Source organism: Carassius gibelio, chromosome A10 (assembly GCF_023724105.1).
Source record: "Carassius gibelio isolate Cgi1373 ecotype wild population from Czech Republic chromosome A10, carGib1.2-hapl.c, whole genome shotgun sequence".
Taxonomy (NCBI): Eukaryota; Metazoa; Chordata; class Actinopteri; order Cypriniformes; family Cyprinidae; genus Carassius; species Carassius gibelio.
In genome coordinates this window covers 9,834,997-9,852,925 of record NC_068380.1, presented here as the reverse complement: position 1 = coordinate 9,852,925, position 17,929 = coordinate 9,834,997, and the positions used below count along the sequence as shown (strand labels likewise).

The following is a 17,929-nucleotide window of genomic DNA, read 5'->3' as shown; positions in this document are numbered from 1 at the left end:
TTTATTTTCTTTTTTTTAATTCATGATGTTTTTCTCATTATATATTATTTTATGAGCATAATGTAATAAAAAGTTACAACTCTAAATAATTTATAAATTCTTAATATTTGTGTTCGTTCCATTTTTTTATTATTGTTATTATTATTATTAAATATGCAATGCAAATTACTTAATTAAATGTGCAAGGCAGTAATCAACAAATGTTCAGTGCATCACATAATGTTTCCTGTGATTGTGGCTGGTTAGAATTTTTTTTTTTTTTTTTGCATAACCTTCTTTCAGTAGCAGAGATTGTTATTCTTTAAGCTAGAGTGGGAAATATAGCAGTTGCTTCATTTACACATAAAGAAAAAAAGAACAACTGTCACATAAGCACCCTCAAGAGCTTTGTGAATGTTTATGACAGCATCTATAAATATTTCTGAAGTTAGGATTATATACAATGATTTCCTCATGAGTCACATTTATCGTATTAGTATAAGCAGAGACTTCCCAAGCCCTGGTCTGTTTTGTGTCCCACTTAAACCTAAGAGGGAGCAAAGCCTCTTAGCAAGCCAAAAATGTATACACAATAATATGCAATGAATAACTTGAATGGATTTAAAAAGGTAAAGCCAAGGCACTGATATTATATTAAAATGTGTCTTGAAGCATGATTCAAATGATTTAGCGCACTGAATTTATTGCAGACATGCTCCCCGTAATGGATTTTCTCTGAGCGCAAGGTTGGAATAAATTTGCAGTATATATGCATCTGATAAACAAAACAAAAAAAAAACTTTCTATGGTTAATTTCATCTCATGCTTAGTGATGTCATTACCAGCTCTCATCATATGTAAGAGCAAAATGCTTCAAGGAGAAAAAGAAAAGAAAAAGAAAGCTTTTTACACATTTGAAAAGCTTGGATGGGACTATCTTTCTAGAGAGAGTTATGCTAGTATGTGTACTGCTGATGGTTATACTTTTGAATTTTGTAATTATTGTCATTAGCCACTACACTTCCAATGAAATCGTTATTGGTCAGTAAATAAGATAGCCACACCCCAAACTCACACCATTGGCTGAGCCAGTGTCATTGTTGTTGGGGCTGTTCAATTTGGGGTGAACTGCCACTTTGTGTCCTCATAGTTAGTAAGCTAGTAAGCTGTTTTTTTTTTCATTGTAAATCTTTGTCCTGTTGTACTGCCAAACTAAACAACAATGCTTCATTAGCATTAGCATTCCCAACCTGCACATAAAAGAAATCATCTACTATCATTCCAGAGACCTCTACTTCTCGGAGGTCATCTGTATTTGGACAGTGTTGTATTGTAACTCTTGCTTGATTTCTAGAAACCAGTGTCGCTACAAATTAAATACATTTCAAGGAGCGTTTGCAAATGCGCTGTTGTATCTAAGCAACAGCATTGGTATGCGCTGTTCAGTGAAGGTTGAGGGTAAGGTTAATGGTGCGGTATAGACTTTCACTGCGTGTCTGCTGGTATCAGCCCCGTGTGCTAAAAGTCAACCGGAACTTGGAGATTTAATGGGAATTCTTGCTCTTCTTCCTTCCCTTAATGACACATGCATCATTCTGTCACAGGATCAATGCAAATATGTATTTGCCCTTTAGAGGTGAGATAGAAAGTCGGATCGAGAGAGGACGACAAATTAGGAAGTGGGGGATTTTGGGGGGCTTGTGTGTAGATTATGCAGAGTTTTGTTAAACACTGAGGAGTGAATGGAAATGTCGCTATTTGTATGAACCACTGAATTAGGGTTGAAATTTAGTAACATACAGTAAACACAAAAGTTGCTGTATATCAGCGCCCCTTGTCTTTGTGTACATTAGTTACTTTTAAGTGGGCATGGATTGTTTGTTCTTATGATTGTCATTTAGTTAGCAATTATATATTTTTTCTTCTTTATTTTCTTTTGTTGATGTCAATTTAACAACTTAATTTAATAAAATTATTATGTGCTTAAATAAAAATATAAGTATATATATATATATATATATATATATATATATATATATATATATATATATATATATATATATATATATATATAAAAAATACTAATAAAGTCAAATAATATAATTATTCTATTGAAATGAATATATAAATAAAAAAATTATAATTATAAAATAGCAATACATATTATTATATAATACTATTATAATAATTAAATGTGTATATGATATGATGTTTTAAATTAAAAATATTAATAATAATTAATTAGCATATTATTTATTTATTTTGATTTAGTTTTTAATCAACTGCCATCCCTGAATATAATATATTGGCTCTTCAGTTTTATTATTTATTTATCTTTATTCATTTTTTTAATTTGTATTTTTAAGGAAAACCTTGTCCAGTATAGTAGATGTCCAGTGTTATTTATAATTGATTGGGTATTGATCTAAACAGGCTGCAAGTCATCCATGATGGATGATAAGCTAGTAAAGCTTGTGATGACAGCGTCTGACAAAACCGACAGAGGGAAAACAAAGTGGATACATGAACAGAGAACACAGGAAACTAATGATGACCATTGATCACCAGCCAGTAACATCAGCTTTGACACCTGCCATGCGCACAGGCCTCAGAATAGATAGACCATTGAGGAAAAGCAGCGATAAGATAAAAACAAGTGCACATTTCTTGTGTCGTGAGTGGCTGAACAAGTGCTCAATGGTGTATTTCATTAATCTTTTCATGAAAAAATAAAAAAGTAAGATTTCAAAGTGATAATAAAAAGAGGAATTATCCGCACACTGATGTTATAGCTCCACATTTATTTAACCAATACCTCTCAGGTCTCCACTGAGGTGGAAACCCCAAACTCGCTGGATAGAATTTAGAGCAATAACATTAGTCAGTATGTAAGCTTTTCATTTTGAGACTAGGGGTCTTATGAAATTTAGCAGCACTGAATTTTCATGTGCACTTTTCTATAATTTTTCCATGGTAATAATAGTGGTATCTGGGGTGCTGGTTATTTTAACACCATCCATTAAAAGCTTAAGGACAATGAGGCCACAACTTTTACAGCAATTACTGCAACAATTTCCCCAAACTTTCCTTATTATGGCACAATGGCATGAGTAGGCAGCAGGAGAGACAGACAGACATTCATAGAGACAGAACGAATGTATTCTCAGTATTAGTCTGTATTAACAGGCAGAATACATGACACTTTGTCTGAGGTTCAGTGGAATGAAACTATGAGCATTTATCAGCATATAGTTGACAGATGCCTAGTGTCAAAACATTGCTTTCGTTCATTGCTTCATGAAACGTGATGCCTTCTCAACTAACAATTTATTATTGTAAGGTTCAGCGTTACAGTCAGGGGCAAGACAACTTGTCAAGTTTTAAGAAGGAGAAATGCGTAGTCTTTCGACAGCAAATGGCTGATTCCCTTCAGTCTGCTCATATTTATATGAAAGGTACACCAGGGGCCTCATGTACAAAGACTTGCGTTGAATTCATACTAAAACATTGCGTACGGACAAAGCTGTAAATGTGCGTACGCACAAAAAAAAAACAGATGTATGAATCTCTGCGTACGAAGGATTCCACGCATATTCTCTTTGTACATCCCAATTAACGTAAAATTGAGCGCACATGCACGAGCACAACGCCCCACCCAGTCTCCTCCCCTAATTAAATCAATTTAAATATGGTAATGAGTCCACTTTGGCAAAAGATAGCAGTAAGAAAATGGCTAAGGCAAGCGGCAAGAAACGAAAGTTTACTGAAAGTGAATTGGAGGTGCTACTATCGGAGGTAGAGACTAGAAAACATATTTTATTTGGAACGTTGTCCTCTGGAATTAATAACAAAAGGAAAAAATATGAGTGGGAGAGTTTGGCTGAAGCCGTCAATGCAGTGGGATCTGAAAGTCGCACTGTAAATGAGCTTAAAAAGAAATGGTCTGATATAAAGGTGGACGTTAAACGGAGAACTGCTGCGCACCGACAAAGTGTGGGCAGGACAGGCAGTGGTAAAGGGGTCGATGAACTTACACCCTTTGAGCAGAGAGTTGCCTCAATTATGGGTGACACTTTACTCTCTGGAGTAGTATCTTCTGCTGTGGGAGACTCCGATTTACAGGATTGCGACGAAGGTAACCAATTTCTCATTTGTTTTTACTTTGGTACATATAGCGTACCTATATTTCATTGTCAAATGCATTCAGTGTAGCGAACCAAAAGTATACACCAGAGATTTTACGGATCCATTTCATTTATTGCAAATGTGTGTGCCCCTTAAAAATGGAACGTACTTAAATTACAGTTAACATTTGCCTTTTTATTTAGACCCATATGGCGCAACAGCCGAAACATCCACTTCCCAGGAGGGGCACTCGGAGTCCGCCCCTCCTGAGCAGCCAGCGCCCACTGTGCCCAGCGTTTCCAGTGCTCTCCCCAGTGCTGACGCCCGTCCGTCTGGTCGCGTCTTTACACATGCTGTTTTGGAGTCACAACAGCAAATCATTATGGCCATCGGGGAAATTAACAGTCACCTGAAAAATATCACTGACGCACTCACAGACATAAGCCACTCATTAAAGGAATTGGTCAAAAAGTGAACTTTTGTCTCTGATTACCATTTATATTGTCGCAATCACATGTTGGCGGGCATGAACGGCTTGTTGGTTGGGCTGCACATAAATTGGTCCTGGGTCGGGGTCATCTGGCGGTGCTGCCATCTCACCAAGTGGTATGCCATGCCTATGCGCGACATTGTGCAGCACACCACAGGCCAGCACAATGCGGCACACCTTGTCAGGGCGGTATAACAACATCCCCCCCAGTCCGGTCAAGGCAGCGCCACCGACATTTCAGCTGCCCAATCGCCCGCTCTACAACTGAACGAGTGCGAGAATGGGCATTATTGTATCTGCGCTCTCGGTCAGTTTGTGGGTTGGTGAGGGGGGTTAAAAGCCACGTCTTTAGTGGATAACCGCGGTCTCCTGAAGGGTTAATTAATAATTATATGCAAAAAAAAAAAAAAAAAATATACAATTAGATAGGATCATAACTTTAAAGGCACTTACCAAGAAGCCACCCATCACGCACCCTGCCAGCTTGGAGCCTCATCCCAACCATGCTGTTTGTAAGGATGTATGAATCATGGGTTGACCCAGGCCACCTTGCCACAATATTTGTTAGGCGCATTTGTGCATCACATATTATCTGCACATTTATTGAATGGAAATGTTTCCGATTCACATATGCAAATTCTTCTTCAGATGGCGCCTTTATAGCAATGTGTGTGCAGTCGATCGCTCCGATAACATTAGGAAAACCGGCTATCGCTGCAAATTGCATTTTAATGTTTGGCTGGTCAAATGCATCATATGGGAACCTGATATACCTGGCAGACATGCGGATGATCCCGTCCCATACCACTGGCATTGCCCGGCTCAAAGACGACTGGCTTATTCCTGAGCGGTCTGCCAGTTCCCTTTGGAAAGAACCAGTTGCCAGGAAACCAAGTGTTGTTAGCACCTGCAAGGGAACGGGTATTGCGTGGCTCCTCATTGTCTCTCTCTCTACATTCGGACCCAACTCAGCACAGAGCTCCAAGAGGACAGCCCTTGGAAATCTGAAACGGCTGATAAGCCAGTCATCATCCTGGGCCAGAAAATCATTGTGGTCCCTAAAAACTCGTTCTCTTCTGATTCTGCCATTAGCAATGTCCTCTAATAAGGCCAACGCTGCCATTGCCATAGACTAAGGGTTGTTTCAACCGTTATGCTTTTATATGTTCTTATTTAATTGCATAATTTATATAATTATAAAAAGGTTCGTGTGACAATATATGTCAATTATTTTATAAATTGCAAATTAATTGCAATGCTTCCCACAGGTGGTGGTGCGAGACTTGTAGAACAATTTGTTGTGTAATGTTTGCAACTTCACTTTATTGCCTGTAAGAGTCGCCAACGGACAAAAACAATGAGAAATGAACGTACGCCAGACATGAAATTGGCTTGGAGGAACGCACATTCTTGCGTTAATTTCACTGTTAGTACATCTGACCGTGAGCGTGAAAGCTGGCGTACGCAAAGTTTTTGTGCGTACGCAAGGTTGATACATGAGACCCCAGGTCCCTATTAAGTAAAATGTGTGTGTGTGTTTATAGCCTTAACGTGTATTATGATAGAAATAGTTATACTATTATTATTAAAGAAATAACTCCTTTTATACTTCTATGAAATGTGTAGAAATCAAATGTATAATAAACATGGCATATAAAAATAAGTAATAAAAAATAAATAAAAAATGCAAATTATGTCTAGATATAATATTGAAAAAATTAGATATCTATATGCATCTAAATATATCTTTTTATATATTTAATACATATTTATACATTTATTTATTTATTTTCGAAACGGGACAGTATAATAAGAACACAGTAATTGCCTTTTTCTCTCGTGTCTTCCTGCCCTGAATCCCAATGAATCGCATGTGCAAATCCTGTCTGTTTCTATTCAAAAACGATCGGGCTTGTGGATTCTAAAGTAATTGAATAGGTTAATAGAATGGACACCATACAACCAATAGACCAATCTTTCCCACTTTCGCTATTAATTGAGCCGTGCTAGGTTTTGTGCTGCGGGCGGTGGCGGGAGCGTCTGGCTGTTAGAGGGTTCACTGAAGGACTGGCAGATTGAATATGTGTGAGTCAATGTAATCAGTAGGAGCTCATAGGTGAGTGTGTATGATTCTTTAGCGAGTAGCTTTAATAGAGCTCGTTATCGTCTCACCGCAGGACAGATAACAGGGCCACAGGGACATGCTAATTAAAAGTGAGCTTTTCTAGGGATGAATTGAACTATGGCGGAACTATCACCAAAGTTCAGACTGGAAACAATGCATTTTGGAACTCTCATTATCCCCTCTTTGTCCTGTCCCTTTGTCCAGTCTGAACTTTTCAGGATCACTAATTTGCTGCTGGAATACATGAATGTGCAGTAAAAGACGTTGTCCAGAGATGACTTTATATTTCCGCTGGAAACCATTCGAATTTAATTTCCAATGACCCCTGCAGTTTCCTCAGTATCCGTGTGTTGGACCCCGGTGTTTTGTCTGCCTTCACACACTTGGTGGCAGTAGAGACTCACAGCAGCACTCACAACCACTCGTCCTGTTTACAATTTATTTCCCTGCATCATTCAGGGATTACACTCAAATTGTGTTCTTTATGATGGATTAGCACCAGAAAAGGAGTGGTTTGTTTGTGGTTAATCGGCGTTAACGGTGTTCCTATAACATGTTCCCTAACCTCAAGAACCATCCCCAACCATAACCAGTGGTCAAGAATAATAAAAACCTTGTTATTGATCAGCAAATCAGAATAACTCCCTCATGCATAAGAACGACTTAAAAAGCAATTAATGTCAAGATGGCTTGAGTCAGGTGCGATCCCAACATGCAGAAAGCATGTGTGCTGTGCTGGGGCAGAATTCATGAATGATCATGTCCGCTGTGTTTAGTATTTGATCAGCGTGCTGAACCCAGGGAGGGACACAGCAGGGAATGTACCATGCTATCAGTCATTAAAGCCCCCAAACCGGTTGTCAACCTCAGAAATCGGTAGCCCCTTGGCTTCATATTCATCTTATCATGGGTGCTTTTAGAAAGATTAAGAGAACCGGATCAGTCTATGAATTCAGTCGGCTGAAGCGACACGTAGCATATGAGCTGCATGTGCCACAAGAGGTGTCAGATATGCAAAGATTCCTCCCATGCGGTATAGCAACATGCGCGAGTGACAGTCTGTAACCCGCCGCATGCTTATTTCACTGTCAGTGCGCCATTGATGGCTTGGGTAAGGGCTATTCATACACAAACCATTTCTCTTCTCGCTCAAATTGATTTAATGACAACATCTGCTGGCCACAATCGATGGTGCAGAAAGAAGCATGCATTATGAAGAAGAGAGAGCAGATAATAGAGGATCACTATGTCATTTCCATCCCACTGACAACATTCTTGAAATTAAATCTTTTCTAATAGAGCAGGAGGGGGGATCCGGGAGATGCGTTCTGTGGAGAGAGCTGCAGAAAGTTCCGTAATGAAACTCATCATTACAATCTGAATGGATGTTTTATTATTGCGGCGCTGCAGCGCGACTGTGTAGCAGCAGTTGCAAATTTCAGGCATAATTTCATTATGGACCATCTTGATCTGTGTGCAGATTTACTGTGCTGGTGTTTGTGGGTAACCTGCTAACTTGTTTTTGTTAACAGTGTAACGACAAGGTGAAAGGAGCTCTCTGAATTCACATTTACTCTCGATTTTCACCGAAACAAATAGATGATGATTGAATCCGACAATGGTAAATTACATCCGTCTGGAATCAGTGCTGGGCTACTCAAAAGTGTACAGTAGCTTGCTAAACTATCAACTACTCTGTAGGAAGTACATAGCTACAGTAAGCCAGGCCAAACTGAGGGTTAAAGATGGTTAAAGTAGCTTTCTACACTGAAGATATTTCATCATAAAAATGAAATGTTCAAACTGCCTTTAAAATGAACCCTAAGAAGAACAGAACAAAACATAGGGTGGAGTGATAACTTTAATATTTTTCTTCTATAAGGGTTTATTTTATATGGGGTTGGTAAGATTTTTTATGTTTTTCTTTTATGAAGAGATCTTCAGCTCAACAAGGCTGCATTTTTGATCAAAAATACAGTAAAACAGAGTTAGAAATATTATTGCAAATAAAACTACTGTCAATTTAATATAATATATTCATATGATGGCAAAGTTGTATTCCAGTTATTATTAATATTATTCCAGTCACACGGTCCTTCAGAAATCATTCTAATACCAGTTATGCTCTAATTCTTAATATTTCTTTTGAAATTGTTTGTCAGGATTCTTTGAGTAGAGCAGCACTTAAGTGCACTTAAGCACTAAGTGCCTGCAACTTTTGATCAATTTAATGCATGCTTGCTAAATAAAAGAAAAAAAAGAAATAAATTTGTTTAATTTATTTATTTTTTCTTACCCTAAACTTTTGAATGATATTGTGTATACAATATATTTACATGATTTAATGTAGTTTAGTAAAAAAAAAAAATAATATATATATATATATATATATATATATATATATATATTTTTTTTTTTTTTTTTTTTTGTAGAATGATAGCTTTGTAAAAAGTAAATAATGTAGCTTAAATAATTTCTGAAGCATCACATGATGAAATTTATGGGGACTGTAGGGTCAGTTTTGTTTTCCTGATCCAAATACAAACCCATTGGCAAAACTAGGCTGTCTTTAATATAGAATGAGCCTCAGTGTTTCAGGGCCTGCAGTCGAGTGTGTTTCTCATGTCATTTATCAGCCCTTCTGCACTCGGTGCAACAGCTGGCTAATGTTTAATTAAACGTCTTGGTGGAATATAACACGGAGGAATGCTCTGCACTCTGTCAGCATTCAGCTCTCCGGCTTTCACACATTGGCTCCTGTTTTCTGCCGTGCGTTAGTATGGATAATGCGATCTTGCAGGATACAGCAGCGAGGGTTCATTAGGGCCACGGCAGAGCACAGGTGCTGCACCGGAGAATGCTGGAAGATGACTGTGATGCTGCGATATAAGCTGACACCGGAGTCTTTTTGGATGCAGGCGTGTGTGTGTGTGTGTTGATCTGGTCAGATTTTGTTTTGTGGACATGGCCAGATCCTCTGGTTCTCACAGCTAGAGCTGGTAGTATCTCCCCAGCACAGATGTTTGTGCTTTATATGGTTATCTTGTGCCCCTTTCTTTGCCATACAGAATACTCTAGTACCATGTGGATTATTGGTATGACTGATCCACAGGGTGATTGTTTGGGAAGGTTGGACAAGTCTGAATATTGAGGTGAAAAGGCAGTGGAAAGAACAGCTGGAATGCAGTAAACAAGGTTTCCTCATCACCCCGTTGTACATGGGAGTAAATCAGTTTTATGAGATATCAGTATGAGTCGCTGCACAAAGAATGAAGTTGTTTTGCTTTTAAAGAATATTTTTTATTTGTCTCATGCTCCGCTGACATTTTCATTTAAAAAACAAAACCTGAATATGGTAATTTTTTTTTTTTTTAGAGAAACTGATATTTGTAAGTAATAATATTAAAATAACTGCTACTACTACTAATATCATAAAACGATCCCTCTAATCAAAACAACTAGAAAAGTCATGTGATTGCATTAACTTACTGAAATTATCACATTTCATTTTATGTGACCTTTTTAATATATTGCCACTTTCTGTAAATAAAACCAGTTTGAAAACGAGGAGATTTGCATTTCATTGGACAAAAGTGCCAGTTCTGTCCATTATTGCAAGATGAGGTATTTGTTTATTTATTTGTTTATTTGATCCATTTTCCTGTGCTAAAAACATGGAAAAAACACGGATAAAAGGCCACAAAAATCCAATTATGAGAACATAAACATCTAGCTATTCATGTACTTCCTCCTTCTAAGATATTATATTGTTTTCTCAGCAGTCAATGTCTCAAATATAGGCAACACTGTTTTGACCATTCTTCATGTTTGTTCTTTATTTTGACTTATCATCTGAAACATTTGTCATAATTTATCTCAAATTCACTGAAATCAAGAAGATGAAAGCGCACCCAGGTGCTGTTTGTTCTGCATCTTAAAAAACATATGCATTTCCTATATATATTTTTAACTATAGCTGTCAACCTCCACCCAAACTGCTGACCATCACAACTTTCAAGAAACAACTGAAGACATAACCACTTCCACTAACACACACACACATACACAAACACACACACACATTTCTTCTCATTTTAGTTTGCTTCCTAATCTAGCTGTCGAATAACCCTGGCATTGTATATTACAAATATTGTTGACACTGTGACAAATTGCTTTTGTTCCTGTATTGTAAATTGCTTTGACTAAAAGCCTTAATGTAATTGACCATAAAAGAGATTTTCTCTGGCTGGATTTGGCTTGATATCTCAAATGTTGCATAAATCTGCATTTATCAGTACTGTATATGCTTGCTTAAAAATAACCATGTCTGAGCATTCATATATGTGACCTTTATCCAATTCTTGCAGTCGGATTTGGTTGACACACAGCCTACTCCTCAGCCATCATACCTCGGTAATTAGTGTAATGGAGTCATAGTTTCTTCTCAGAGCTGTGACAGTATAAGAGGCGTCTTTGCACAGACTGTGAGGAACCTATAAAAGATGAGCTTTTAATGGTCCCGGTCTTGCGGAAGACCTGGCAAAGCAATGAAAATACCCCCATGAGACTACAGAATTAGTCTCTCACTGGTTTAAGCACATTTCGTGAATTATTTGTGAAAGTTTGATGAGCCGGGAGACTGGAAAGATACTTTGGTCTCACCATTGATGGCTTGGGCCTGTTGTACTGTCTGTATGTGTCACATGTAAAAGAGTTTCAGGCTATTGCATCATGTTGTTAGGACATGCTGTTTTGATATGACACAAATCTTAAAATTTATTTTGTCTTTTGTGTGATTTGTTGCATTGTTCATAAACTCATGTACTGTATATTTATCCTGGCTTTGACATTTTTGTGTCAAAATTGAAGAAAGTTTGATGGTGTTGTACTATGCTGTTTATTACCGTCAAAATGTTGTTTCTCATTTTGGGAGAGACACACTTAATATACATGCAGTCAGAGTCCATTGGACATAAGTCAGAATGTGTACAGTAAATGTTTTTTTAACCAAGTGAGTTAAGAAAGTGATGAGGTTGAGCATTGATTAGGGTGGTGATCAATAAACTGACACTTATTGATCTTATAAATGATTTAATAAAGTAAATAAAATTCACCCAGTGAGTCTTCATGTTAATTTCTGCATATAAATTCAGCATGATTGCAAGTCTGCTATTGCTTTTATGCAAAAGTTAGAAAAGAGGTTAATATATTTTAGACAAAATATAGCCAGTTAGAGGCTGTTCATATAAAATGTGCATTTAAAAACATGAGACCCAGAGTAGCATAATGGAAGAAAAGTAGGGTCTAGAGACATATTTCTTATAGACGTGAGTCCATCTAATTCATGTTTACATAAAAGAATATAAAAAAAATCAGTGTACTGGAATATAAAAATGTTCCACTTCTCCAAACGGGTTGTTTTTGAACAAATCAGCGAATGAATAATCGAATCACTCACTTAATGAGTTTTTCAAAAACAATGTGTTTTTGTATTAAAAAAGTAGCAGCTGAATGGAAAAAAAACAGCCAGTTCTAAAACATTTATTTTTAACTTTAACTTATTTTGTGTAGATAAAAACAATGAAAAGTAGTGCAGTGTAATATGAACAAATTTCAAAAGAACTTGTCCTTGCTTTGCCTAAACTAAATGGAAATATTTCCAAACAAAGCCACAGTAGCAGATTTCACAATTGTGCTTTTCCAAGTGATTCAGTGTTTTTGAAACGATTCAGAGAACTGAATGAATGATTTCAAGAATCATTGTTAAGCATTTTTTTTTTTTTTTAGAATACTGTATCATGCCTGATCCTATGTTGTGAGCACAATGGTCAAAAATGTCTTTCTGGCAATGCAAAAAAAAAAAAAAAAATTATTCTTTCTACAAATTCTTTTATTGCCCAGTCTAAAATATATGCAAAAATTTACTAATGGCATGGTTGCTAAAATCACTGAAAGCAATCTCTACAATGTTCCCAGTATGGAAGGGTCTATTTTTAACTTTGTAGCATACCCTGTCTTGCGTTAATAAAAATGAAAAGCCCTCTATGATATGTAAATACGGGATGTCATTATGAGGATAGAGTTTGTTGTTTAAAACTCTCTTGCTTGTTTTCTCCTACTTTGCATTCTGTAGAGGTGCTGCTTTACCAGGGTCCCATTGAGAGCAGTGACAGGGGAAGTTCGTCTCGTCTTCTTTTGCTTCCCTCAGCCCACTCTATGTCTCTTTCTCTCTCTTCCTCTCTTTCTTCATGAATATCTCACATTAGACTGTGTGTGTGTGTGTGTGAGACAGATTATGCATCATGGGTTTTAATTGATCCCTCTGGGGTGGCTTCAGAGTGTTTTGGGGATTTAAGAAAGCAAAGTTTGAACTCGACGCTCTGATTCTTGAAGCCCTGGAACACACAGTGTAACTTCCTCGCAATGCACTACATATTTACATTGCTGTGTTTTGACAGAACAGTTAAATAATTCAGTTGTAAAATGGCCAAATGTTATGCAGCTGAGCTATGTGGTTCAAGTTAACATTGTGTAGTTTGTGTACAGTTTACTCACCTCTATTGACCTTTTGTTCTTTGGATGTTATTGGTGTCATACTGAGCAAGAAAGCACTTTCCCCCCATTCCTGTTAGATTTGTTGGCATTATGCTAAATTCTAGCCAGTTATGCACTAGAGTTTGGCCAATGGATGATGCCATTGTAGCTGTAGCATTATTATTGTTATTATCATAAATATAAATAAAATTTCCATTTATTATTAAGTTGCATTAATAGTGCTGTTACTATAATGGTTATTTGTAAAAGTAATTTTTTGTGTGTCTCTTGCAGGCTGTATTTATTTGTTGAAAAAGCTAAACTTCGACTATAGAGAACTAATTAGAAATATTTTTAGACAAATTTGTAGCGCAAAATGTAACACTTAACTCTCCATAGAAAAGGAAATGTATGTTATATTGTATAAAAACCTAACTGAAGAGAGTAAGTAACTTACTGAATTAAAGTGAAACGTTGATGTAGATATGCTGAAATAGTATTCTGTGGTAACAATCCAGCTGTCAAAATCTGTTCTCGGTGAATATGTTATAGTAGTTTAAAAGTTATGTGAATGGAGCTTAACCAGTATAAGTTGGATATATATATATAGTAACATCTTTTTTTTTAATAAGAAATATACACTACATGTCAGCAAAATAGGGAACACCAGTCAAAGGGGAAATATGGGGAAACAGATTTTTTATTCTTAGAAAATGTATCTTATACAATATTTCATTGATCCAATTCCACATTGTACACAAATAAATCAGAATTATGTTTGTCTGGGTATCTGTTACTGTTCTTCACTGTTCACAGTATGTTCTCACTTCTCTAGTTGCGGTTTCCGGCTGAGAGTTCTTTGTGTTAAAGCCAATTTCAGGTTTGTTATGGGTGAGATAAGAATGTGTCAGCTGGTGATTGGCAGGTTGCAGCTCTGAAAGACACTTGATGAGTGAGGTGTTTATGAAAGGAAGTGATCTGAACCTAATCAGCCGTCATGAACATGAGCGCGTTCAAGGGCAAACACGACGCTGCGTGTGAACTTTACAGCTGTTCGTCATGTCGTCTGGCTGTGACCATCAGAGGGAATTTGTGGAAATTTGATGCCTAAAACTTTTCAGTCTAAGGTAGAAGAAGCATAAATATTTTGTGTTAAAGCCATGCGCAATGTTGTGTCGTTTCTAAATGGAGTGACATGCGTAACATACTGTAATACTTTCTAGTGTGTTCTTTTTTTTTCTCTTTTTGAAAAGTTTTAAAAATAAATTTTGATGCATTTATTTAGCAGGAACACTTTGAATTGATCAAAAGTAAATGGTAAAGTCACCTAAAGTAAACTGTAAAGACATCTCCGAGATGGTGCAGCAGATGGCCGGCTCGGTGTGGAGTTCCACAGTTGTTTAAATTTTTTTGCTAGTTTGTCCTATTTTTAGTCATATTCCTACAATAAGTTTCACCAGGGACAAACTGTTGAACATTCAGCAGCATACACCACCAAATATTTCACCAGTTTTCGACTATTCTGATGTTTTACTGGACATTGTAGTTGGTGGAGAAGCGTCAGAAGACATGAAAAGCACTGAACCAGCCTGAAACCCTGTGCTGACCAGCTGGCCATTCATGCATAACACACCTATACACACAAATACCATCTTTTGTCTATTTTGTATATTGTGTTGTATACTAGTTTCAAATTTGATATTAGATTACCATTTTCATATATTTATGCTTTATAAAACTCTTAACTGCAGATTTTATTTTTTTATTTTGTGCGTGTGTGTTTAGTGGACAACTTGTGCTTCTTTCACTGAATGTAATATGAAAATACTACATTGCCAGGCATAAATTTGATCATTTTGTATATCTTGCTATTAGGAAAACATTAAAGTAGTATTTCTTAAAATGTTTTTTGAGAAAGGTAAAAAATAACCTCAATGATTCAAGCAGTTCTTGCCGTAAGAAGTGTACACCAATCTGCCTGGACTCAGTTGACGGTCAGGGTTTCAAAGCCTATTCTGTCATGTCTGGCTAGAAATCAGCCCATTTGCTATATGTCCATATGTGGCCATAGATATTCTATCAAACCATGTTTATTTGGGGTGCCTGCAATGGTAAATCCGGTTTAAATGGACGAAAACATCCCATATTCGGGCCAGATTTAGGAAAACATCCCGGTTTGTTCACTCGCATCCATAGCCATCAGTGTTAGTAAACCTGATATGAAGGTTTCTCATGTGCTCATTTGCAGGAGCGACCACATATACTGATGCATTTCACGCTGAACAGCTATCGTAAATAACACTCTCTACCAGAACCGACTGCATTTCTTTGGCAAATATTACCGCTCTGCTTCATGTCATGCTAGTCTAAACATAGCAGTTGTGCTGCACAAGTGTGCACAAAGTTTAGTAAAAAAATAATAATAATAAAATAAAGATTTATTTCCACTTGTTTTGACATTATTTAATCCAGTAGGTTTATTTAGTTAGCATTTATTGTCCTTCATATATGATTATGGAAGGAATTGTTAGCTAAATACGAAAATAATCGCTTTCCCTAAGAATTGGTTTTCTACTTCGCATCTTAAGGAGCATTTTAACATTTGAGCTGTGTGGATCCGAAAGTTTTTTTTCCCCCTCTACTTTCTATTCTAGTTTTCCCTCCTTCAGATTGGGTTATATCATAAGTCTGTTATCATGCTAATATTCCTTAAAGAGTAAGAGAGGGAAAGAAAGGTGTATATTGTGGCAGTAATTCCACATTATGTGATCCACAGGCATAGCTACAATGACACTGCTCTCCTGGTATTTTCTTTAATCCTACCTCCATCCGTCCTTCTCTTTGAAAATTACAACAGAGAGAGTAAAAGCGAGAGAGCGCAACAGGATGAAATGCTCCCTGCCATCTGCTTCCAAAGGCTAATAAAAGCAACATCGTCACACTGTTAAATTATGCCTTTTAATGAATGTGAATGTGCACTGATAGTAGAGGTGGATTCTCCTCAGGAACCCGATGAACGACTTGCGACCGCTCTTAGCCTGTCTGATGATGCAGGAAATAGCAGTAATGCTTGATTTCAAATGTATTATTCACTCATAAAAAGTAGGTCTAAGCACTCAGAAAATGTGTCTGTTGATTTGTAAGGGATAAGTGACGTGGAATTATAAAAAAATTTATCGATATACTAGGTGGTGATGCAGTCAGGATGAAAAGTTTAACTCATTATTCTGCGTATTTCACAGTTATTCCACTAACCATATCTCAATGTTTTTCAGGTGTTCTTCTTAAAATTTGTGTGCTCCTACTACAAGGTCGTTATGGTTGCAGTTATACCATGTTATAATAAATTAAAACAAATAATTGAAGCAAAAGGTTTTAATATTACTAATATATATTACCATATTAGTAATATTAAAAAGCATAAATATGTGAGTAAGTCTGTGTGGTACATTAAAGTTAAATCATTCTTATTTTATAAAAAATATAGTGATCAACTGTCAAATTAAGAGCAGTCCATTAATATAATATATGATTTATTATGCTCATAACATGTTTTAAAGATCCAGTCTCTCAGTTCAGTTATACAATTTGCTTAAACTTGTGTTACAGTTGTCCTCAGCTTTACAGCTACAAGGGGGGAAAAAATCTGATATTGATATGATAAATTTGATAACAGCAACAGTGTTAAAATCTGCCACTCATGTTAACTAAAAACCATCTAAAATGTAGTTTGTTTCTTCATCTGAACACATTTGGAGAATGAATCCTCTGCCGTAAATAGGTGCTTTCAGAGTGAGATTCCAAACAGTTGATAAAAACATCACAATAATCCGCACTTTTAATAAATAAATCCACCATTAAGACCTCAAGCTGTTGTTTTACGGCTAAAATACTGTATTTAAAATATTGCTTTCTCCAGTGAAGAAGTCACCTCCTCTGAAGAAAGAGAGAAATATGCACAGATCAAGTACTTTTTACAAGTGAAAACAATCCAATACAGTTCTAGTGTTCCCGTAGCTCAATTGGTAGAGCATTGCTTAATCAAGCGCAATGTTGGGGGTTCGATTCTCCAGGAACACATGATAGGTAAAAATTTACAGACTGAAGGCACTTTAAGTTGCTTTGGATAAAAGCATCTTCTAAATGCATAAATTTTATTTAGTTTAATTTAATGGAATCAATGAATTTTTCATGTGAGAGGACAACAGATGAAATTTTCACTAGAGGAGGTGTTATTATGGATTATAGAATATTTTGGCCAGAAGTGACAGTATTAAGTTAAAATGCCATGATGTTTGATATAACAAACGTGCAGCTTTTCACTTTACAAGATGTTAATTGATGGACTGGAATCATGTGGATTACTTGTGGATTATTGTACCAGCTGTTTGAACTCACAAAGACTCATTAGATGGCCTGAGGTTTTTATTTTATCTCTCTCTTTTTTTTTTTTTTTTTGCTGAACTATTCATTTAAGATGGTTTAAAACATAGCCTATTTTAGCTTGTATCATTTGTTTCAATGTTAAATCTTCAATTGCACCCATGTGGCCCACAGGGCATCAGCGCTGCATTTAAATCAGTTAAAAGACTTGTCAGTCAAGACAAGCGAATGTTATTTTTCTTTCATTGCGGTACTTGATCTGGAAATGTGCCATTTCCCTCCCCGCCACGCTG

General features: G+C 36.5%; 3 protein-coding genes across 3 annotated transcripts in view; 2 read left to right on the top strand and 1 right to left on the bottom strand.

Moving 5' to 3' along the window:
* LOC128021110 (neurotrimin) overlaps window positions 1–17,929 on the top strand; it is a 309,825-nt gene that overhangs the window by 170,140 nt on the left and 121,756 nt on the right. The gene's annotated exons all lie outside the window — the stretch shown is intronic.
* On the top strand, window positions 3,448–4,579 carry LOC128021113 (nuclear apoptosis-inducing factor 1-like). The gene is made up of 2 exons (XM_052608054.1): window positions 3,448–4,114; window positions 4,308–4,579. The coding sequence occupies exons 1-2, from the start codon at window positions 3,709–3,711 to the stop codon at window positions 4,577–4,579; spliced, it is 678 nt and encodes a 225-aa protein (XP_052464014.1). The 5' UTR covers window positions 3,448–3,708.
* LOC128021112 (putative nuclease HARBI1) lies at window positions 4,776–5,781 on the bottom strand. Its single transcript, XM_052608053.1, has 2 exons — window positions 5,048–5,781; window positions 4,776–4,963 (listed from the first exon to the last, which is right to left on the bottom strand). Exons 1-2 carry the CDS (start codon window positions 5,721–5,723, stop codon window positions 4,776–4,778), a joined length of 864 nt encoding a protein of 287 aa, XP_052464013.1. The 5' UTR covers window positions 5,724–5,781.

Coding starts and splice junctions, on each gene's coding strand:
- LOC128021113 (XM_052608054.1), top strand. CDS start 3,709: ATGGCTAAGGCAAGCGGCAAGAAACGAAAGTTTACTGAAAGTGAATTG. Junction 4,115..4,307: donor TTTACAGGATTGCGACGAAG/GTAACCAATTTC, acceptor CTTTTTATTTAG/ACCCATATGGCGCAACAGCC.
- LOC128021112 (XM_052608053.1), bottom strand. CDS start 5,723: ATGGCAATGGCAGCGTTGGCCTTATTAGAGGACATTGCTAATGGCAGA. Junction 4,964..5,047: donor GCGTGATGGGTGGCTTCTTG/GTAAGTGCCTTT, acceptor TTAACCCTTCAG/GAGACCGCGGTTATCCACTA.